The 24,255-nt window shown below is 33.3% G+C and overlaps 1 protein-coding gene across 1 annotated transcript; it reads right to left on the minus strand.

The window, feature by feature from the left end:
* Window positions 1-1,628: 1,628 nt before the first annotated feature.
* On the minus strand, window positions 1,629-4,565 carry LOC128043002 (uncharacterized). The gene is made up of 5 exons (XM_052634795.1): window positions 4,542-4,565; window positions 3,061-3,184; window positions 2,319-2,758; window positions 2,037-2,243; window positions 1,629-1,799 (listed from the first exon to the last, which is right to left on the minus strand). Exons 1-5 carry the CDS (start codon window positions 4,563-4,565, stop codon window positions 1,629-1,631), a joined length of 966 nt encoding a protein of 321 aa, XP_052490755.1.
* Between the last annotated feature and the right edge of the window lie 19,690 nt (window positions 4,566-24,255).

Consider the following 24,255-nt stretch of genomic DNA (forward strand, 5'->3'; position numbering starts at 1 on the left):
GGTGACCACAGATGCTTGAAAAACTCCCCCTATCGTCATATACGAACCACATCAAAAGGGAAGTTATCAAAAAGAAACAAATTTCCTACTAAGACTTACCGAAACCTTGACAATCGAAATTGGGAGACTTTATTTTGGCAGAACTTAAATTGATGAACGAAGAAGAAAAAGAACAACAATAGAGAGGGAGAAATTCTTAGTGCAACTCTGGCAAACAAAAAGAGAAAAGGTAAACCAATGGCCAAAATCGGTAAGAATGGAGCAGAAAAAGAAACTTTGGCAGACGTTCAGCAGAGCTGGGGGAGAAGAAACAACAGAATGATAGAGAAACTTTGGGAATCTGAAAATAAAAAAATAAGAAAAATAAAGATAAAATTAAATTAAATTAAAAATAAATTCAGCCCCATTATCCCCAAATCCATAAAATTTCTCCTAAAACCATCCAACCACTCCCACTATTCAAATCCCTAAATTTTCTCTCCACACTTCCCAGTACACCTCTACCACTTCGGCATTTTAGTTCAGTTCAAACACTTCACGGCACCACTAGCAAAAATAAATCCCTCGTTTGCGCAAGGACTCAAACTCCAGACTTCCAGGTTATTTACACTCCACTGAACCACCAGACCAACAAGTCCATTCTGACATATTTTACCACATTTAATTATAAGTCTACTGACTAGTGATAGGGCTTTGTTCAGAAAAATATAAAATTTTCCCAAGACAAGGCTTGAACTTAAGAACTCACACACACACACCTAGAGCTCTCAACCATTGAAGCAGATACACAGTTGTGTCATAAATACATGGAAACAAATATACAAACTTTAGGGCGTTACAACTCTAGTCCCCTAAAAGAAAATTTTGACCTCGAGATTTTACCTGATTAGAACAGATGAGGATACTGCTGACGCATCGCATCCTTAAGCTCCCACGTGGCCTCCTCAGAGCTGTGATTACGCCATAGAACCTTAACCAGTGGGATGAATTTTCTCCTTAGAATCTTTACGTCGCAATCCAATATCTGAATCGGCTCATTCTCGAAGGTCAGACCTGGCCTAACCTCGATCTCCTCAGTAAGAATGATATCTGTGGGATTAGAGCGTTAGCGCCTCAACATCGATACGTGGAAAACATCTTGAATTCGGTCTAACTCTAGAGGTAGCTATAACTAGTAGGCAACCAGTCCCACTCATTTCAGTATGCGAGAGGGTCCAATAAACCTAGGACTCGACTTGCCAGTATGACCAAATCTCAGTACCTTCTTCCATGGCGAGACCTTAAGAAAAAAGAAGTCTCCCATAGAAAACTCAATCTCACAACGCTTCAGGTCCACGTAAGACTTCTGCCTATCGAACGTCGCTTTCAATCTGTCTCGAATTAATCTAACTTTATCCTCGGTATCAGAAACTAGTTCAGGGCCTAGAACATGTCGCTCACCCAACTCAGTCCAACATGAAGCTGTGCAACACCTACGACCATATAATGCCTCGTAAGGTGCCATCTGAATGCTAGACTGATAGCTGTTGTTCAAACTCTGATAGTGACAGGTAATCCTCCTAACTGCCTCGAAAGTCAATGACATAGCTCCTCAACATATCCTCCAGTATCTGAATCATCCACTCAGATTACCCATCTATTTGAGGATGGAATGTAGTACTGAAGTTCAACCTTGTACCTAGAGCTTCATTTAGCTTTTTCCAGAAGCGAGGCGTGAAACGAGGATCCCTATTAGATATGATCGAAACTGGTACCCCATGCAGTCTCACTATCTTAGACACATTTAGTTTAGCCAGCTTCTGTAGCAAGTAGTTACTACGAACCAGTATGAAATGGACGGACTTGGTGAATCGATCCATGATGACCCGTACAGAATCCTTCTTAGTGGGTGCTAGAGGCAACCCACTAACGAAGTCCATAGTTACGCGCTCCCATTTCCATAGTGGAATTTTAACTGGCTGCAGCAAACCCGAAGGTAACTGATGCTCAGCCTTAACCTATTGGCATGTTAGACATTTAGCCACAAGCTCGATAACCTCTCGCTTAAGACCTGGCCACCAATGTAACTCACGAAGGTCATGGTACAACTTATTTTCACCGGGATGCATAGCATAACGGCTAATATGCGCCTCCCTCAGTATAGACTGCCTCAATTCAGTGTCTTTCAGTACACAGATTCTCCCGTGGAAATAGAGTACCCCATCGTTATTTAGTCTAAATTCCTCAGTATGCCCACTCTCAACCTGTCAGAAACGAAGACTCAAAGATATGTCCTCCAACTGCTTACACTTAATCTTCTCAATCCACGTAGGCTTAACTTGAAGCTCAGCTAGCAAACTTCCATCATCAAATAAACTGAGGCAAGCAAACATCACCCTCAAATCAGTCACAACACTACGGCTAAGTGCGTGGACCACTACATTGGCCTTATCATGGTGATATTCAATCGTACAGTCGTAGTCCTTAAGCAGCTCAATCCATCTATGCTTCCTAAGATTTAGCTCCTTCTGAGTGAAGAAATACTTGAGGCTCTTGTGATTCGTGTAGATGATACACTTTTCACTATATATGTAATTCCTCCAGATTTTCAATGCGAACACCACTGTGGACAACTCTAGGTCATGCGTCGGATAATTCATCTCATGAGTCTTAAGCTGATGAGACGCATATGCTACCACCTTACCTTCTTGCATCAATAGACATCCCAAACTGCCATGTGATGTATCGCTATAGACAGTAAACTCTTTTCCAGACTCTGCTGTATCAAAACAGGGGTCTCAGTCAGTACAGTTTTGAGCTTCTCAAAGTTTTCTTGCTATGCATCAGTCTAGTTAAACGGCACACCCTTACGTAGTAGCTTAGTCAAGGGTGCTGCAATCAGTGAAAAACCCTCTAAAAATCATCGATAATACCCTGCCAGTCTCAAAAAACTGTGAACCTCAGATACAGCCTTACGCTGGTTCCAATCCAACACTGCCGTAATCTTTCAAGGATCGACCCTAATCCTCTCAGCAGAAACCACATGGCCCAAAAATGTTACTTCCCGTAACCAAAACTCACATTTACTGAACTTGGCGTACAATTGTTTTTCTCGCAAGATCTGCAGAACCACTCTGAGGTGTTCATTATGCTCAACCTCAGTCTTCAAGTACACCAGTATGTCGTCAATAAATACCACCACGAACTGATCCAGATAGGGCTAGAACACTCAGTTCATCAGATCCATGAAAGCTGCTGGTGCATTCGTCAGTCGAAATGGTATCATTAGGAACTCGTAATAACCGTATCGAGTCCTAAATGTTGTCTTGTATACATCAGTCCCCTTAACCCTCAACTAATGATATCCTGATCGGAGGTCAATCTTGGAGAAAACTGAAGCCCCTCGAAACTGGTCAAACAGATCATCTATCCTCGGTAAGGGATACTTATTCTTGATTGTCAACTTGTTCAATTGTCGATAGTCAATACATATACGTATGGATCCATCCTTCTTTTTCACGAAAAGAACTGGTGCTCCCCACGAAGACACACTAGGGTGGATGAACCCACGATCCAGTAACTCTTGAATCTGAGCCTTGTATTACCAACTTAAAATCGTTATTTTGCAAATCTCCTATTTTAAAAAATTTGCAACGAATTGAATAATACTTTTAAAATATTTTATTTAAATTTATGTAAAAATTGTAAAATAATTTAAGTTCTAAATTCAATGATTAAAGCATTTAAAAATCCAAAGTTTATGCATGCATTGTAGTTAACATATCAAAGTTCTCATGACATAGTTAAAACAATCCAAATTTCAAAGTCCAAAACAATCCCAAAAGAGTTTTAAATACTTTATTTTAATTAATTCGAAAATCTCCTCCAAATGTTACATCCAAGTTCTATTCCCAAGTATTATTTGAAAAGTTAAAAAAAAAGAACTAAAGGAGTGAGCTACTAAGCTCAATGTGAGTTTTAATTCAAACTTATTGACATAAATTATTTTAACAAAACAAAAATACCACAAAATACATAATAATCAATTGTGCTGACTTTTATGAGCATGATTATGATAATGCAATATTTTATGAAAACATATATACAGATTTCCAAAATTTCCTACCCACCACCACTACACACGAAATGGAGTTCCTAGAACTCATCCATCCAAAACAAACCAATAGATATATGTGGACAAAGCCACCTGAATCACAACCCAACCGCAAGAACAAATGTGTGGTTAATCCACCAAATAATACTGATTATTAAATTGTCAAATCTTCCTCCTTACCATATAGTCCCAACCCATGAACTCTGGCATGGCATGCGAACTCAATATCAAAGTGGTAAGCAATGTTCAACATGCATTCATATACAAATAAAAAATTAATAGCCATGGTAATCCATGATTTACAGAACGAACATTTCGAATTTTTAATGTGAATAGATCGTAATAAACAAATATGTCATGGTGTCACATGCCATGAGAATTAGAACAAAATCACATATTAGCATTAGACAACATAACATATCAAAAAGATTTAAGTTAAAATACATACCTTAAATCCATAATCATTCATCATGTTATTTTTGCTTCTAAATTATACTTATAATAACATTAAATTTGTCATATAAATATCTTAATCAAAATTATCACTATCAGACAAAGTACTTGAATAAAACACATCTTTAACTTTTGTCCAAAACATAATATCGTAAACCGAACTCAAACTCGTCAGATCCAAGTAAATTGAGACTAGATTTGTACCTTAACATAACCAAATTGAAAATTCGAAATCACTCTTAACCTTAAGAGAAATCACCCAAAAAATAATAATATCCAAACTTACACATCTTGCTTGTAATCACCACTTATCCTTTATCTACTTTTATCGAAAACTCTCACTTTGATATCATAAAAGGTCTATGGTTCTAGGATTAAATCCTTTAATCTAAAATAATCCCTTAGTTAGAAGAATATAAACCACTCTCAATAATCAATCTTCGCAAAACGAAATATAGATTACTTATCTATAATAATTACACTTTTATTTCCAAAAGTCTAAAAAGAACAACTAAGACTATTGATGATCTAAATTTTTATGAGAATTTAGTCATCAAAGAAAAAGAAAGAATTAATCAAATAGAAGTTGTTATTTAAAAAAAATAATTTGAAAAGAAAAGAGAAAAGAGAAAAGAGAAAAAGTAATTAAAATACAATAGTTGTTGGTGGTGATCCATGGCGGCGAACGGTGGTGCACAATGGTTGGCAATGGTGCTGGTTCAAAAAGATGTTGCGTAAAGAAAGAATAGTTAATTATTTAAATCAAAATAAGAGAAAAGAAATGAAAAGAAAAAAAGGAAAAGAGAAAAGAAAGAAAGAATAGATAAGAATGGTGTTGCAAAATGAAAGATGTTGAAAAGTGGTGGCATAAGGTGGCTTTCGTGGTGGTGGTATGGTGTTTATGAGAGGAAAGTGGTGGTGACATGGAGGAGGAGAAAAACTGATCAGCATACAACAATAGAAAAATAAAATAAAAATGATGTAGAACTTACAAAGAAGAGTGGCTCACGGTGGTTGACAAGGAGGAGAAAATGAGAGAATTTGATGACAAAATAAAGAATATCTTAGCGAAAATGCTACCAAGGGATAGCATCAACTTGCAACCCAATTCAAAATCCAAAATTCAAACTCCCAACATCTCAATCATGAGGAGATAAGAGAGTTAAAATGGATTGATGGTGAATAATCATAAGAGTTACATGCATGCACACCATGGACGGTTTGCATGGCTAAGTTGACCAAAATTTAATCAAAATATTTTTTTTTTTAAAATGAGAACATGGAGGCTTGAACTTGGTTCACTAAGGAATTACTTAAGGTACATAACCACTATGTCATTCCACTTGTTAATGAATTAACAAGAACAAATAAAATTTCGGGATGTGACAACTCTACCATCCTAAATTATAAAAAAAAATTAAATACAATTATACCATGTGAACTTACCTGGTCAAAACAACAACAAAATAGCTCTTTAAGGACTAATCAAAAAATTTTTCATTTCCTCAATTTTCTTCAATTTGGTCCAATTTTCAATCTATTCAATAATTCAATTGAATTTATCAATTTCAACCCTCTTATTTCAACCTATTATAAGCATATATTAGTTTAATTTTATTATTCAAATTTCCCATAAACATTTTCATTTTATTCAAATTAGTCCCTAAACCCAAAAATATCATAATTTTCACATTTTAGCCCTATTTTTCATTTTGATTTCAATTTTGTCCTTATATAGCCCTCTAAATTCAATAATTACAGATTTTTCATGCTAAATTCTAAATTATTACCTTTTAGTCCCTATGTTCAAAACTAACAAATTTATTTACAATTTAGTCCCCTTTTAAATTGTAAGCTTAAAAACAAGCCATTAAACACCAAAAGCTTCAAATTTCATCAATGGAAACATTTGAAAACTTTAACAATTTTAAAATGGAGATACAAGTTAGCTAAATCGAGTTGCAATGATCTCAAAATATAAAAATTACTAAAAAGAAGCTTGAAAAACCTTACCGTGCAAAGATCCTAAGCTTGGCCTAACCTTTGATGTTCAAAAATAGAGTTTTTTTTTTTTGTGTTTTTGGTTTCAAGTTCGGTGGTAGAATAAAATAAGGGCATGTTTTCATGTTTTTATTTTTTAACCTTTTATTATTTACTATTTTAACATTAACCAACATATAATTAAATCTAAAAAACATATATAAACTGTCCGCACTTAGCTAAAATGATTTAATGATCCCTTAGGCCCTTGAATAATTTTTAATTAAGCTTTTTAGCTAATAACAATCAATAATGATTAACTTTTGTGATTTTTATGATTTAATCCTTGTACCCTAATTGACCGTTCGATCAATAAAATTATTGAATTGAAATTTAATTCACCTAAAAACTAAGTCCATAAATATTTAATAATATTTTTTACGGGCTTGATTTATGAAAATGAAGTCCCGGTACTTTATTTTCCAAAACCACTGACTTTTGGTACGCATCACTTGTACCTTGAATAACTAACCAATTAATAAAATCTATGAAATCAAAATTCACCATAATACTATATTTAACTCATAAATATTAACTTCTAATGTCTACGAACTCACTCGTTGGAATTATGATCCCGAAATCACTGTTTCCAATGCCACTGAAAAATGAGCTGTTATAATGTATATTTCATATTTATTTCTACATTGTGTCAATTAATTTAAATCTTCATAAACTTTCAGCCAAGATTCCAAAATCTCATCAATTAAGAATTATTCATTTATTATTTTATCCATTCGTTTAAACGTTCTCACATGTATTAATCATTCCTTACCTTATAACCATTTTTAACATTTCAAATTCATCTACTATTTTTTCCTCTTCCACTCCATTCCACATCCTTTATGTATATATATTAGAATCTTTAGCTTTTAGTATGACATGCTTATATGTCACATTAACTATAATTCCACTATTTACTTATGTGTTCATATCAAAGTTGTCCACTTGTGTCGAGTCACTAAATTATTTATATATTGGGCTACAAAATTGAAATTAGGATCCGTGAATTGTATTTGAAATTATACTCAATGAAATTTTTAAAATTAAAATTTTTACCAATTAATACAGTTTACTTTTCAAAATTTTCCCCTATTTTGTTGCTGAGCAGATTCCACGCTTCTTCACTAAAAATTATTTATCTTTTAGTTAGGTATTTGTATCATGTTATTGTGTGCTTCACTTGAAAATAAACTCATTAAGATCTTTGAAATATAAATTTAATCTCATAAACATATTTTTACAATTTTTAATGATTTTCCAATGTCAGAATTGGGGAACTCAAATCTATTTTGACCAACTAATATATCTCAAAATCTATAATTTTGTTGCTGACACTGTTTCTTCCATGCAAAACTAGACTCAATAAGATTTAATTTCATATTTGATTCAACCTCTAACTAAGTTTTTTATGATTTTTTGCAAATTTTCAAATTAAGCTACTGTTTCTTACTTCGCTTTCTTCCATGGTTCTTTGCACTATCATTCATTCAATCATACATAACCACCATACTTTTGATTAGTATTCAATATAATCACTTATGTTTATATGTAGATTACATATTCATTTCTTAATCTTAGTAATTTTCCTAATTTAAATCATATTCTTTCCTACTTATCAATTTAGTGGTTTAAGTCTCTATACTTTATCAAATACTTTATATTTCTAGTATTTAGATTAAAACAAATGTTTCGACATCTTATTCAAAATATATTTAACTCAATATATTGAAATACAAGTAGGGTTAGTTTGAAACTTACCTCATTTGTCAAGAATTTCTTCTTTTCTTCTTCATTTCCAGTCCTTTCTCATCTTCACCACTTTCTTTCCTTTTTTTCTCATTTTCTTCACTTTCATCTACTATTTTCTTTCTTCTGAATTGATGAAAATATTCTCTAGAATCTCTACTTTAGGCTTAGTTTTTTTGCCAGTAAAACATTTTCCGTAAAATATTTTCCTTATTTTACGGTGTTTGTTTGGTGGAAAATAAATTGCTTTGGGAAAACATTTTCTAAAACATGGGTAAATGAAATGGCTTATTACGGAAAATGTCTTACCGATTTTTTTTGTAAGACATTTTCCATCTTCCCCCACTCTCATCATAACAATCGATCTCCTTCACTCTCTTCACAGAAGTCGTTGTCCTTCCTCTCTGTCCATCAGCCTCCGCCTCTCCTCCTCATCTTTGTTCGTTGGCCTCACCTCTAAATTTGAGTCTCGTCATCTCGTCGTATTTACCAATTTTTATTTTGAAGAAACCCCAAAATCTAGCTTTCTAATCCTATCAAGGTATATCACTATCTTTTATTTTGATTACTCTATAAATGAGCAGTTGGAATTTCTTTCATGGGGCTTAACTTGTTGCTTTTCTCTTTGGCTATTTCCCTGATTATTTTTGTTCTTCAAAGTTATTGTATTTTAGTTTCTTTGTAAATTCCTTGCTTTCTCCATGGCCACTTTTGAGTTTCTCTTTTTTCTCTTTCTATGTGATTTTTCAAGGTAAGTTGACCAAGATTATAACTGGGGGTTTTGGTTGTTTTTCAAGCTTGATTCTTGACTTAGATTTTTTTTTTTGGTTAATCTCTTGAATTAGCTTTTGTGTGTAAGGGAAAGGGTATTTGGTATATTTTGTTTTTGTTTTGTTAAGAGACTGGGAGTTTTTGGAATTGGAATTTGTTTCTTGAATTCTTAAGTGATTGGGATTCAAGACCGATTGCCATTTTGGGTTTTTATTTAGCATATACATATCAGAAATTATTTTCCATTTTTTCATTTGTTTAATAGTCTGTTTCCAATTGTTTTTTCATTTTTCGTTTGTTTTAAACTCTAAATGTTAACCTCTTGTTTTAGCAAAGAAGATCAATCTGAATATTTTGTTTCAATGCAGCATATTTGACACTATAAAAAGCTAGTTCATCTACCATTTTTTGTTGTCTGAAGTCTAAACTTTTGGGGTAAATGTCAAGATTCTAACTGTGTAAAGTTTCATGTCTCTTAAGGCGCCATTGGCTCGCATGCATATTGTGATGTATGCACTGTTGTAAGGCTTGAGTTAGCATCTTCCATCCTTTGTAGGCAATAAAAGTTTGTTTCTACTATGCTATAGTAAGAAGAAACCTATATATTTTTTCCTTTATACTTCGATTCTGACATGCACGCTTTAACATGTTTGATAGTTTCTAATTATGCTACCGTGTTATAGAATGCTAAAGCTATAAATTTACATGTAGTAATGTAATGCATCTATGCATGCATGGCATGATGCAGACCTTGTAGGGCCATTACATTTGTTGTGCATATTATGATCTTTAAGCCTGATGCTTTGCTTTCTTTGATTTGAGATGTAATCCATAAATTAGATGTTGGAAATGCTTAAGCCTAATAGATGCATTCATAACTTTAAAAGTCCATAAAACCTTTTTGTCCCATTATTAATTTGACGGCTTGTCTGATTGTCTCTTTACAAAATCAATAAAGATTTTTAGCAATTAATTATCTTATAATTGCACATTGATTTGTAGTAATTGCATATTAATTTGCAAATTTTTGTGTGATCTTATGGCAAGCTTGTATCTTTTTTGTAGTGATCAAATATTTGTGTGGCATTATTTTGTGTAGATGGATCGTAATCAAGATCAAAATGCAATTGTCGGAGTCGTGGCTTCAGTTTTATCTTTTGGGACTCTTTGGATTAAAAAATTAAAAACTAGGAAGGAAATTGCTTCTCACCCTTGTGTGAATCGAGATTATGAAAGAAAAATTATATTAATAGTATTTTATATAGTGGTGACCAGCATTGTATTAATGTGATAAGGATGAGACCGATTGCCTTTTTTAATTTTTGTAATATTCTTAGTAGGAATAATTTGTTACAATCAACTAAATCGGTGAATATTAGGGAGAAAGTAGTTATATTTTTACATATAATTGGTCATAATGTAAGGTTTCGAGTGATTGGATCTACATATTATAGATCAATTGAGACAATTCACCGTTACTTTAGGGTTGTATTGAGAGCTATTTTGAAATTGTATAAAGTAGTTATTAGATTACCTGATGAGTCAACTCCTAGTGAAATAATAAACAATCCAAGGTTTTATCCTTATTTTAAAGATTGTATTAGAGCATTAGATGGAACTCATGTTCATGCATCCGTTCCACTTAGCATTCAAGGAAGATTTCATAGTCGTAAAGGGGGGTGACACAAAATGTATTGGCTGCCACTACATTTGATTTGAAATTTTCCTATGTTCTAGCTGGTTGGGAAGGTAGTGCACATGATTCTCATATTTTAAGTGATGCACTTTCACGCCCAAGAGGATTAAGAATCCCGGAAGGTAAGAATGAACATTAAATACCAAATAGTTCAAGTAAGCTCATAATTTATTAGTAATAATTATGTTTTGTAAAATTGTAGGTAAATATTATCTTGCTGATGCTGGATATGGCATCCGAAATGGATATTTTATCCCATATCATGGTATCCGATATCATTTAAAAGAGTTTAGTGCTCAAGGGTCAGAAAATGCACATGAACTCTTTAATCTTCGTCATTCAGCATTGAAAATCACTATTAAACGTGTTCATGGGGTTTTGAAGAAACGTTTTCATGTATTAGATGCTGAACCATTTTAGAATTTTCAAACTCAAGTAGATATACTTTTGACTTGTTGTATCACTTATAATCATAGAATGGAAGTTGATCCTGGTGATTTACTTAATCAAGGATTATACGAGGAGCCTGAGTCTGATTTGATAATACCAACTCTTACGGAGTGAGAAGAAAGAAAAGAAGCAAGAGAATGGCCTGCTAAAAGAGAGGAAATTGCACAAACTATGTGGACTGATTATATGGCTAGAAATATTAGGTAGGTTTAGGGCTTAGGGTTATTGTTTCTATGTTATGTATGTTTTAGTATTAAAATTGTTTTTTTTTAATGTTGGTTGGATAATGATATTGAAATTAGTTTGTTGGATTTTGAAATTATTATGTCTTAAATTTGTTAGATATTGAATTTATCATGTTTTAAGCTTGTTGGATATTGAAATGATTGACAATGACAATTATTAATGTAGAATGGGTAAGGGCAACAAACAAGGGACATCCAAGCAATTCAGGTGGACAAAACCAATGGAACATCTTTTTCTTGAAATTCTAGCAGAGGAGGCCCAGAAAGGAAATAAGCCTTCACACTTTCAAAATAGTTTCTATTAATCTAGTTACCATAGCTATTTTTGAAAGATTCCAAGTCCAATGCGATGCGGAACATGTGGAAAATAATTTAAGGACTGTAAAAAACTAGTGGCAGATTATATGCACAATTCGGGTTGAAAGTGGTTTTGGATGGGATGATAACATGAAAATGATCACATGTGATAGAGCGATATATGATGCAGCAGTGATGATAATATATGTATATATATGTTAAGTATATTTCAATTTTTTTTACTTGTTATTCTAATTGTGTATAATATCCAACATGCACACAAGAAGTATGAACCATTTTTGAATAAAAGCATTAATCATTATGATGAAATGGCTTTGGTTATTGGCAAAGATATGAAAATTGGGAGTTTTGCCAGAACATTTGCTGACATAGATTGGGATGATGGTAACCATGATTCAGTGCCTATAGACTGCGGCAATGAAGACATTGAGGAGGTAATAACAAAAGTATCTTCATCTGGCACATCTAAACGTAAAAGACAAAATGCTCAAGAAAGTGTCGTTGATGAACAAATTAAATTTGTGGGTTTTGAGGATGTGACATAAGATTACTTTCCATATTTACCAAGGTAACCCTAATTTTCCTTAAATGCTTCACTGGGCCACCAAGGCTTCAAGTAGATGGATTTCTTCACATGTTCCACAAATCGAGCCAGTTCTAGAGGGTCAAATGAGCCTCATTTAATCAATTGACCTCCATGGGACGTTCTTTGTGTATTAGTCATTGACTTTGATTCGCAACCCGTGCCACTAGTTACTAGTGTAATAACAAGAAGAAAAAGTTAATTTATTACATATGTATTACAATATTTACACATGAAATAAATAATATTTAGTACAAATTTAAACTTAAAACTAGAAAGATGAGTAAAAACAATTATAGAAAATAAGATTTCTTCAAAATAAGAAAAAAAAATCTTCTCTTTTCTCCAAAACAAGTCATGTGAGTGGCTAAAAGTTACCAATTAAAATTAGTTTATTGCTAACTCATATACTAAAACATAGTGTATTACTACCTATAGTTGTTTTGTATTGAATATCAAAACAATTAACGGATGTGCTTGACTGTACTAGCTACACCAACTTGGCATTTCTAAAAATTGTGCAAACAAAAACAAAGAACACCAGGGATTTGTTTATATAGTTTGGTTTCCCTATGTTTCCGGAGCCTAGCTCAATGAGTAATTCAACTATCTTTAATATAAAATACAACAAGTGAGTCACACTCTATCACACCTCAAGTATAAAGATCTCACCTTTGTACTTAAAGACTAGAACATTCACTTCCAAATTCTCCCTCAGAAAACTTGGCCCGCAAACACTCAATGTTTACAAATGATTTTCAACTCTCTCACAAAAATAGTTCCTCAATGAATAGATACAAGTTTTCTCAATTTGCTCTCATAGATAACCTATACAAGGATATATCAATTTTGAATTGCTAACATAGAATCTAAGTGAATACGAAGTAACTCTTTGAAAATAACTATTATAACATAAACAATCGAAGCATGAGGTGTAGGATCCCATAAAATCAACAGCACAACCTTGATCAAATATCCTCAAGGCAAGTTTAAATTTATTCACTCAAATCCAATATAATCGTCAATAGCCACAAATGTGTTTCCATAGATGGACCATAGTAATTTCAAAATATAAACACATTAACTAGTCCAAATATTTTGTTTCATTAAATTGTCAAATCAAATATGGAAAGTAACCTTACCACCCTACTGGCAACTTGTGTGGGCACTACCTAGTGCCACTCAGCTCAAATAGTACACCTTGCCTCAACAATCTGCCCCCTTGGCAATTTATTGAACAAAACAAAACAATATAAGAAGCTAATCATCAAAGTCATCTATAGGTCCCCCTTAGCATAAACCTTACCTACCATACTTGTCTTAGAACATAACAAAGTAATTCAATTATTAATGCGTTGTCTAGAATTTGCAGCAACAATTAAATACTCAATTATATTTAAGTAGTAGATAGACATAGTGCATCAAAGTTATCAACAACCAAAATATATCATGGTTTCATATAAGTTCAATAGCAGTATCAGCATCATATTAGGTTTCCATACAAACCAATCAAAATAAAAGTTCAATTTAAAAAAAAATATCACTAGATCAAATAAAAAAACCTTCAAGATCATAATCATCTTTAGGAAACATAATTAGCTTCCAATACAACTCCCAATGGGCATATACTTCCCATATAAGCACATAACAACACTTGATTGGTTCAAGGCTAAATGAATGTTGAAGAATATGAGCATTAAAGCTAGTCCATCATATTAGAAGTAAAACTAGTCCATCCAATCAGGACTATAAGATTACTAGACTGAGTGAACAACTGTGTAAGGATCAGTTGTGTTGCAAACCATTCCTCAATGATATCTCTCTATCTCGGATTTGTTGTATCAACTTGATCTTAGCTCATAGTTTAGTAATCACATGATTGTGAGACTCGATAGAAGATGTCAGATTATCAACCATCCTCTTATTGAATCTTGAAATATTGCTTGAAATGCTAGTGGGAGTGAGCACTTTAGCCTCACCTATGGTAGTTGTTGCATCATGGTTTGCTTCCTCTTCAACTATTTGCTCAACTGTCTTTTCTGTAACATGCTTACCCTCCAACCACTTAGTAGAAACCTTAAGTTCAGGGAAAACCCTTTCACATCTTTCAGTAACTCAAACCAACTTTGGATTTTGAATTGTTAGTACTTGAAACAATAAATACTGGTATTCATATTCAAATCATACTAATAACTCATTACATATAATGCCATTCAAACTTAACCAACGTCATCCCATTACCATGTATCAAATAGGTACTAAGCACTTATTACATCAAAGTTTCTATATTCTCATTCAAAACCAAATTACCAAAACATGGTCATTAACTTGCAACATAAACACCCTATACACATGCCATAAATAACCATCTTTTAAACTTCAAAAATCTACTGAATCGAGTGATGATAGGTGCGAGCTTCTCGTTGATTTGATCGACACATTACGAACGTCCAGGATCTACATAAAGATAGTAACATGAGTAAGTATATAAAATACTTAGTAAGCTCATACAATATAAACATTCACTTACCTCAAACTTCTTATCACATATAAATTTATTAGGAAAAACAAATAAACCTATAAAAATTTAAACCATAATATCAATATATATTGCTTTCATCTCAGCCATATAAATTACCATAACCATGTTCATTTCCAAACAAGCCAACCTTGACCTCATGTTCAAAACATATTAGTTACTAGCCAAACTCAAATAGTATATCTCCAATATTCATTAACAAATCTTCGCGATGAAATTTTGTAGAATATCTCAGTACACAGGTGAAAATAATAGTGTCTCATTACCTGTTAGGGTTAAAACTACATGATAAATTGCCTGGCCAGGACGTAATATTCTTGTATTTTTTGGTCTGAAACATATGCAGGAACTCAGAACCTAATCACGTATTCTTGAGTTCATAACATAAGAAAGAGCTCAGAACCTAATCCTGTATTCTCGAGTCTGCAACATATGCAAGAGCTAGAAATCTATTCATGTATTCTTGAGTCCGCAACATATGCAGGAATTCAAAACCTGGGCAAACTCACTAGCCTGTATACTATAATTTACTAATTTCATCTGGATATATCTTAGATTATACGTAGTTTCAATCCTCCAACAATCAACATTAACAATATTAATTAATATATAAGCATAAATAAGTAGATTCATAATGTATGAACTTACCTGTCGAAATGGTAATGGTTGAGCTATCAGAGACTAATCAGCAATTTTTTCTTTTCCTCATACGTCCTTCGGTCCTTGAGATTCGTGATCTAAATTATAATTTGATTAATCATTCCAAACAACATAAAACAACATATGAGAATCATGTTCTAACTCAATTTCATCTATATCAAAATTCCTCAACTTTTACATTTATCACAATTTAGTCCCTAAATCAAAACTACTATAATTCTCACATTTAAGTTTTGATTTTGAAACCAACCTCAATTCGCTCCTCCATGTAACGACCTGAATATTATTTGTTAATATTTACGAGAGTATTATAGTATTATATTGAAGTTTGGCTTAATAATTTTGGTTATTTGGAAAGTTAGATAAGGTACAAGTGTATCGACTCTAAAGTCGGTTGTTTTGGAAACTGAGGTATTGGGACCTCGTTTTCGTAAACTGAACTCATAAATATTCTTATTAAATACATACAGAGTTATATTAGAAGCAAATTGAATTTTGATTAGAAATTTTCGTTGAATTAGTTTTTAATTAGAGTACATGGACTCAATCATGTAAGTGAATAAAGTAAGATTTATATAGAAATTATAAATAGAAATTGAATATCTAGGACTTGTAAAATAAATAGACCACTATTTATATGTTTTCATTGTAACATCCCAAAAATCGGGGGTTAGTAGAATCGAGTTTGTGAATCGAGAGAGAGTGATCATGCCTTAATTTTTTTTTAAATTATCTATGCATTTTTAAGAAATAAATGAGGTATTGGTTTGTTGGTTAAGTGCTAGTGTAACGTTTCTTGAAACCCAAGTTTAAATCCCTTCTCTCACATCATTTTTATTATTTTGCAAATTTTGCCTTAAACCCTAGTATGTTACATGCCTTGTTTTTTAAAATAAATATTTCAAATTATATCAAGAATGAATTATTAGTTTGATGGTTAACATTATTGAATTTATCCTTGAGGTCCTAACTTCAATTCCCTTCTCATGCAAATAATTTTATTTTTTGACAAAAACCCCTTATTTAATGTATGGGCCATCCAAGCCTAGTTAACCTAGGTATAAATAATAATTTTTCACTTATAATCAACCTTTAACCATCCTCCTCATTTCCCTAGCCGTTCCTCTCCTCCTCTCATTCTCTTTGATTTTAATTTTTTTTCCTTTCCTCCATTGTTGTCGTCACCTACACCTAGTTTTACCATCTCTTTCTTTTCTTTTTCTTCTTCTTTTTGCCACAAGATTTGTTAAAATATTCTCCACCATAATGATTTCATTTTTTCTCATTAAAATCAGTCCCAAAACTAAAATCTTGAACTCCAAGATCGATCCCGAACATTGCCAAGAAAGTGCCATTGCCGTTTCTCTCGACTAGCTTGGGTAAGCTCTCTTCTCTCTTCAATTTCTTAATTAATCTTATCCATTAAAAAAATTAAAGATTTGGAATTTGGGGGATTTTAAATTATTTCAAAGGCATATCTCTAGAATTTAATGAGATCTCAAAACGTTTTAAAATTCAGCCCCAATTTTGGCCACCATGGGTGGTGGTCCATGCGCCTATATGCAAGAAAGGGGGTTATTTTGTTTCTTGGTTCTTACCTATATTTTTCCAGCATTAATTTCAGTTCTTAAACCCTCCTAATAAAATTTTATACCCATTTCAATTAGGGAAAAATGTTCTTAATCGATTGGTCATTCGAAACCCACAAATCGTGAAGCGTAAGTGCAATTAAAGGTAACTAGTTTGTTAGTTTGACATAGTTGTTCGGTAAAGGTTATGAATTGGTTAAATGAAGGGATTTAATCATTAATTATTTACTTATTTTATAGTATATTATTGAATTTGGTGCTGACTGAAATGCCCCAAATCATCCGTAAAGGTGAAGAACGATTGTACGTACGGTTCACATCGATACAGTGTAAGGAATCTAACTAGTTTATATTCATAAAATAGTTATAATTTCAACGATTGCTTTGAACTCATAAGTGGGTGTTTGGGGTCTGTTTTAATGGTAAATTTATTGAATTTATACTGAATTTTGGTTTAGGATCATTTAAGGAGTTATTAAGGAAAATTGGAAAATTCGCTAATGTGCTGCGAGGAAGTGAAAAATAAGGTGTGGGTCCTAAACTCATAAAATTGTTTGAAAATGTTAAATATCATGTTATACTTGATAAATAAGCTTTTTGAATGGATTGGCTTAATATCCATATTATTGATTTTGTGAGTGGCCGAGCCAGGTATGTTGCGAGCCTTAAAATATTGGCATATTGGCAAAATTGCTAGTTTGATAGTATGGATGTTTGATTGAGTTTGAAATTGCATATTTAAGTTATGAGATATGAGAATGTTTGACTGAATGATATAATGTGTTGAGATATTAAGCTTATGTATGATTTAAACGCATGAGATATTTATTATATTGTGTACTGAAAATGGAGCCATTTATGCACAATGAAAATCCTTAAAGTATGTGAAATTGAACAATATTGATTGATACCAACACAATAGTAAGTTGAAAGATTGAAACACTGTTTCCATTTACTGAAAGTATGTTATTATTGAGAACATGCTGAGCATATCAAATGAATGTGAAAAGTATTGAGATATGATTATGCATGAGATTGTGTGACATATTGCATATGCATTGGGTTGAGATTTTGTGGTTGACAGAGGAGTTTCGTGGAGTAACGGTGGCATATTTAGTCTGAATTATTCGTAGTCAGTGCACTGCACCTAGAGTACCGAAGGGATTGGCGATTTTATTTCATATTATATGTTATGGGAAATTGTAGCACACTATTTGACATTCGGCAGATTTTCTGCATTATTGATTATTCGGTGGTTTTACCACATCAAGTTATACTCATAATGTTTTGAAGTTTGACAGACAGGTTTTGGGGAACTCGTGGTGTGTAGTGAAGGGTATGGGTAGGAAAATTTTTGCATTGCATCAGGTTCACGACATATTTGGATGTTATTGATTTATGCTACGCATTGTATTTTGTTGTATTAAATGATATCGAAATTAATGATTGTTACTCGAATGAATGATGACCTATGCTCATACACTGTTTGACAGCAATTTGATAATGGCTATGTAATGACATGAAATTCCTATGATGATTTTGTTTTCTTCTGTTAATGCTAATATGTTTCATTGTATCTGATATTTTTGCCCGTTTAAATAATTATTCGACTCACTTTGAGCTTTTCATAAGCTCACCCCCAATAGTGTTTAACTTTTCAAGTAAACCTCAAAATTAAGACTGGACTCGGCATTTTGGAGAATCAACTTGTACCTCGGATTATATTTTTTTAATTAAGTATTATTAAGTCTTTATTGGTTTTGACTTGCAATTTTTAATTATTTCTAGTCTGTGGCTTGGTTACTTTTCTTTTGGGGATTTTTGCATGCATGGATTACTCAAGCATAATAACTGGATAATGCATGATATTGGGCTTAAGTAAAATTTGATACTTTTCCCTATTTTCCACTACATTGCATATGAACTGTTTTTGAAAAACAAATCGGTAAGGCAACTAATTTTCTAAAATGACTTGAAAAATAGTTTTTCTGCTGCATTAGTTTACCTTTGAGTTTTTTTAATGAAGAGTGACAAGCAAACAGTTTTTCTAAAATAGTACTGTCAACAATAAAATGAATCCTAAGCATACACGACCTAATGAATGAATGCATTTAAGTTAACTCAAAGTACAACTACGATTTTCTCTAAAAGGAGTTTATTTAAAATTTTAAAAAGTAACGTAAGTTAGCTTAGCCATTTAGGTGTCTAATGTAGCCTTCTCAATCTTGCCAAAATGTCTAGCCCGGGTTTGGAAGGTTACGTTAATGATGGTCGGTTATGTTTAGTAGGATATGTAATATATATTATATTATAATACTTAGTTATAATAATGAGTAAATAAAATAACGATGATAAAAAATAAAATGAAAACAAGTAGCATAGTGGGGAGAAAGAGAAACAACTTAACATTTTTCCATTTTCTTGCATGCAAAAGGTGGGAAGAAGAACAAGGGAAAAATGACTTAGGGTCTTGATTTTTTTAAGGTTCAATTGGTTAGTCAATTTAGTCCTTTTTTTGTAATTTTTATGTTTTCGGAGTCTCGATATTATGAGCAAGATGACCCATGTCCAATTTTTCAATACTGATTAAGATTTTAGATGTTACCATTGTTGAGTAGTTAAAGCTTTAGGGACTAATTTGATAGGTTTTTAGGTTAAAAGTAAAAAAGGACTGAATTGTGATATTAATTGACGATTTTAAGTAATAGGGGATAGATTTGAAGATTTTGCTGTACTTATTTGATAAATTATTAAATCTAAAAATTTTATGGTAGAAAGGTATTTGAGTCTAGTTTTGAGAACATCAAGCGGATCTTAATTTGGAATTCTGTAGCTCAAGATATAAATAATTTAGGGACAATGACTCAAGTAGACAGCTTTGGATGAACATATAAGTAAATAGTGAAAACATATATGAGTATTTAGCTAGCATGGGTTACATTAAAAATGGATCACACGGCCAAGGCCAATTTGGGCCGAGTAGGCCACACGGGCACACATGGACCTGTGGGCTAATTTTTACCGGAATGTTTCTAAGGTTGCACGGGTCGCCCAAGTCGAATGTGAACCTACTGTAAGGTCGGTAAGCGCTACTTAAACCCTTCAATGTGTGAAATTAACTGAATGACATCTGTACTGAGCATGTTAATATCTGAATCGAATATAAGTACTGAAATTGCATAATAGCATATCATCCATTTTATGTTGCATTGCATTGGGTTGGGGGTTGTTATTCGGAGGAACTGTACTGAAAGGCTTTAAGCCTAATTTACTAGCAGCTCAGCTACAAACTACTGTTTTGTGCCGCATTAGGTACTACTTGGAGTGTAGGGATGGGTGGGTTGATTATATCCCCACATGGAGTTTAGGGTTGGACGAAGATGGTGTGTAGAGGCTAGATGGGTAGGATTTTGCTACTACATAACTGTTACTGCTACTGATACTGTGATGGGCTAAGGCCCTACTACATTTTTGACACTGTACTAAGATGGGCTAAGGCCCAAACTATCACTGATACTGAAAAGGGCTTAGGCCCAAGACTGTTCAACTGTGCACAGTGAATACTGATTGTTTGCCTATTTCTACAGGATTACACACTGAGTTTATGTAAGCTACCCTTTTCTGTTTAATGTGCATAGGTAATCCCCAGACTTAGACGGATCGGTGCGACAGAGGACTCAGCGGTGACCACAGAAATTTTTGGACTTCATGGTTTTCAATTTACGTTTATGATTTAATTATTATTGATTATTTGGGTTGTAATTTAAGGACCCTCTGGGACTTTGGTTTTAAATTTTGGGTTTTTATTTATTTTACTTTATGGATTTATACTTGCTGGTCGTAGGAAATTTGGTTTTCAAAAAGTTAAAGTATTTTCTAAACGCATGATCACTTAGACTGTTTTATTAAAGCTTCCACAACGAGGGATGTTTCAAAACAAATGTCTTAAATGAATAAAGATGACTTCCTAAGTTCTAACAAAGGTTTACTAAAGATAATAACATGGAATGTTTTCAACGTAACAACGAGGTTTCGAATACACTATCGTGTGACATTGCCAGATACGGCCATAACGTCTAGGCTGGGTTTGGGGTGTTACAGTTATTATATCCAAATTCTACCAGTGGTAAATATCTTTCCCAGCTACCTTTAAACTCAAGAACGTAGCAACGCAACATATCTTCTAGAATTTCAATTACTCTCTCTGATTTCCCACCTATCTGCGGATGATACGTTGTAATGAAATTAAGTTTAGTACCAAGAGAATCGTGGAACTTACTCCAAAATCTTAAGTTGAATCTTAGGTCTCTATCAGAAATGATTGATGATAGCACTCCACGCAATCTGACAATTCCAGATAAATACAACTCTGCTAATTTCTCAAGTGCATAATCAACACATACCGAAACGAAGTGAGTTGATTTAGTAAGCCTGTCAACTATAACCCAAATAGAGTCTTTTTTCCTCGGTGTCATAGGCAAATCTGATACAAAATCAATTGTGGCCCTCTCCCATCTCCATTCAAGAATAGTTACAGGTTGTAATAATCCTGAAAGTACTTGATATTCTGCTTTTACTCGTTGACAAATCGAACACTTAGACACAAATTCTAAAATCTCACATTTCATACCTGGCCACCAATACATTTTCTTTAGGTCATTAAACATCTTTGTGCTAGTCAGATGAATGGAGTATGTGCTACTATGGGCTTCCGAAATGGAGTATGTGCTACTATGGGCTTCCGATAAAATATCTCGTTTTAACTCAAAATTACTTGGAACACATATCCAGTTATGAAAATACAACAAACCATTATCACTTACAGTGAACCCTACAGTCGAATCACTCTGGATCAGCTCTCATTTGACTACAAACTTCGGGTCATCATTTTGAAATTCCTGAATTTGCTGAAGAAATAATGGCCTAGCTCTAAGGTCAGCTATAACAGAACTATGATATTTTAAGGATAAATGCGCATTCACTTCCCTTAATACAAATAATGATTTACAACTTAAAGCACTTTCAACTAAATTTTCTTTCACAGGATTGTAATAAATCACGATATCATAATCTTTCAATAGCTCTAACCACCATTGCTACCTCAAATTCAATTCCTTCTGCATCATCAAGTACTTCAAACTTTTATGATCTGTAAATATGTGACACTTTTCACCATAAAGGTAATAGTGCAAAATTTTTAGAGAAAAAGCAATTGTGGCCAACTCCAAGTCATGTGTCGGGTAATTCCTCTCATGAGGTTTCAATTGACGAGAAGTGTAAACTAAAACTCTTCTAGTTTGCATCAGTACACAACCCAATCCCCTAAATGAGGCATCACTATAAACAACAAATTCTTTCCCAGACTCAGGCTGTGTCAAAATTGGAGCTTCCATCAACATTCTTTTTAACTGATCAAAACTCTTATGGCACTCGTCTGATCAAACAAACTAAACATTCTTCTGTAGTAACTTGGTCATTGGTGAGGCTATAATAGAAAAGTTTTTAACAAAGCGATGATAATAACCTGTCAGTCCCAAAAAACTACGTACCTCAGAAACATTCTTCGGAGCTTTCCAATTTATAATAACAGAGATCTTACTTGGATCCACACGTATACCTTCCACAGAAGCCACGTGTCCAAGGAATCCAACTTCTTGCAGCCAAAACTCGTATTTATTGAATTTTGCATACAATTGCTTTTCACACAATGTCTACAATATTGTTCTTAGATGTTTAGCGTGTTCAGTATCTATTTTGGAGTCGATCAATACATAATCAATAAACACCACCACTAATCTAACTAAGGTTGAAAAATCTTGTTCATCAAATCCATGAAAGCTATTGGGGCATTAGTCAACCCAAAAGGCATTACCAAGAATTCATAGTGTCCATATCGTGTCCAAAAAGCAGTCTTCAGTACATTACAATCTTTCACCCGCATTTGATAGTATCCGGATCTAAGATCTATCTTAGAAAATACTGTTGCATCTTTCAATTGATCGATCAATTCTTTGATATGAGGCAATGGATATTTGTTCTTTACAGTTACCTTGTTCAACTATCTGTAGTCTATATACATGGTCTTATCGAACTATCTTTCTTTTTCGCAAATAATATTGGAGCTCCCCAAGGAGAAATACTCGGCCGAATGAAACCTCTACCTAATAATTGTTGCAATTCTGTTTTAAGTTCTTTTAACTCAGTCAGTGCCATTCTATACGGCGAAATTGATATCGGAGTTGTCCCAATAACTCTTCAAGAAACACATTTGAGAATTCACATACTATTGGTAATTGTACTCTAGTGTCCAGAATGTAAGCTAAAAATGCATCACAAACTTTCCGTAGCAGTTTTTACACTTTCACTATCGAGATCATACTCAAAATACCATCGATTTTATCAAATCTAAAAGGAATTATTTCACCATCAGAACATCTCAAATCAACCCTTTTTCATCAAAAATTAATCACCTCATCATGCAAATTCAACCAGTCCATTCTCAAAATGACGTCAAACTCATTAAAAGGTAACAGCATTAAATCAGAGGTACAATTGCAACCCTGAATTTTCAATGGGAATTGCTTGCATACTAAATCAACTATAACACTTTGACCTAAAGGGTTCGTGACTTTGACGACACAATCAGTGGACTCAACAGATTAATTCTTTTCTGACACTAACGTAGTGCTTATATACGAATGTGTTGACCCTTAGTCAATTAATGCATATACACTAACTTTAAAAAGAGAAAAGGTAATAGCAATGACATTGGGAGTTAAGGCCTCCTCTTGTGCATGAATAAAATAAGTTCTGGTAGAAGCTCTAGCTTTAGGTCTATTCGACTTGTCCTTAACTCCACTCCGATTGCTTCCAGTCGAATTGCTATTTCCAATTTGCCAACCCCATATAGGAGCAGTCAAAGATTTTGTATTTTCATCTTTAGTAGGCTCATTCAAATTTGGGAAATCCATTTTAAAGTGATTAGGGGATCGACAAATAAAACAAGTCCTATCATTAGCCCTGCATACTCTAAAATGGTATCTACCACATTGTTTGCACTCGGTCCTATTGG

This window comes from Gossypium raimondii, chromosome 8, assembly GCF_025698545.1.
Source record: "Gossypium raimondii isolate GPD5lz chromosome 8, ASM2569854v1, whole genome shotgun sequence".
Classification (NCBI taxonomy): domain Eukaryota; kingdom Viridiplantae; phylum Streptophyta; class Magnoliopsida; order Malvales; family Malvaceae; genus Gossypium; species Gossypium raimondii.

What these genes read in the sequence shown, in the direction of transcription:
- LOC128043002 (XM_052634795.1), bottom strand. Translation starts at nt 4,565, where the DNA reads ATGATGAATGATTATGGATTTAAG. An exon ending in GTTTGCTAGCTGAGCTTCAA is followed by an intron (nt 2,244 to 2,318) that starts GTTAAGCCTACG and finishes CGTTTCTGACAG; the next exon opens with GTTGAGAGTGGGCATACTGA. An exon ending in GGCCAGGTCTTAAGCGAGAG is followed by an intron (nt 1,800 to 2,036) that starts GTTATCGAGCTT and finishes TACTTGCTACAG; the next exon opens with AAGCTGGCTAAACTAAATGT.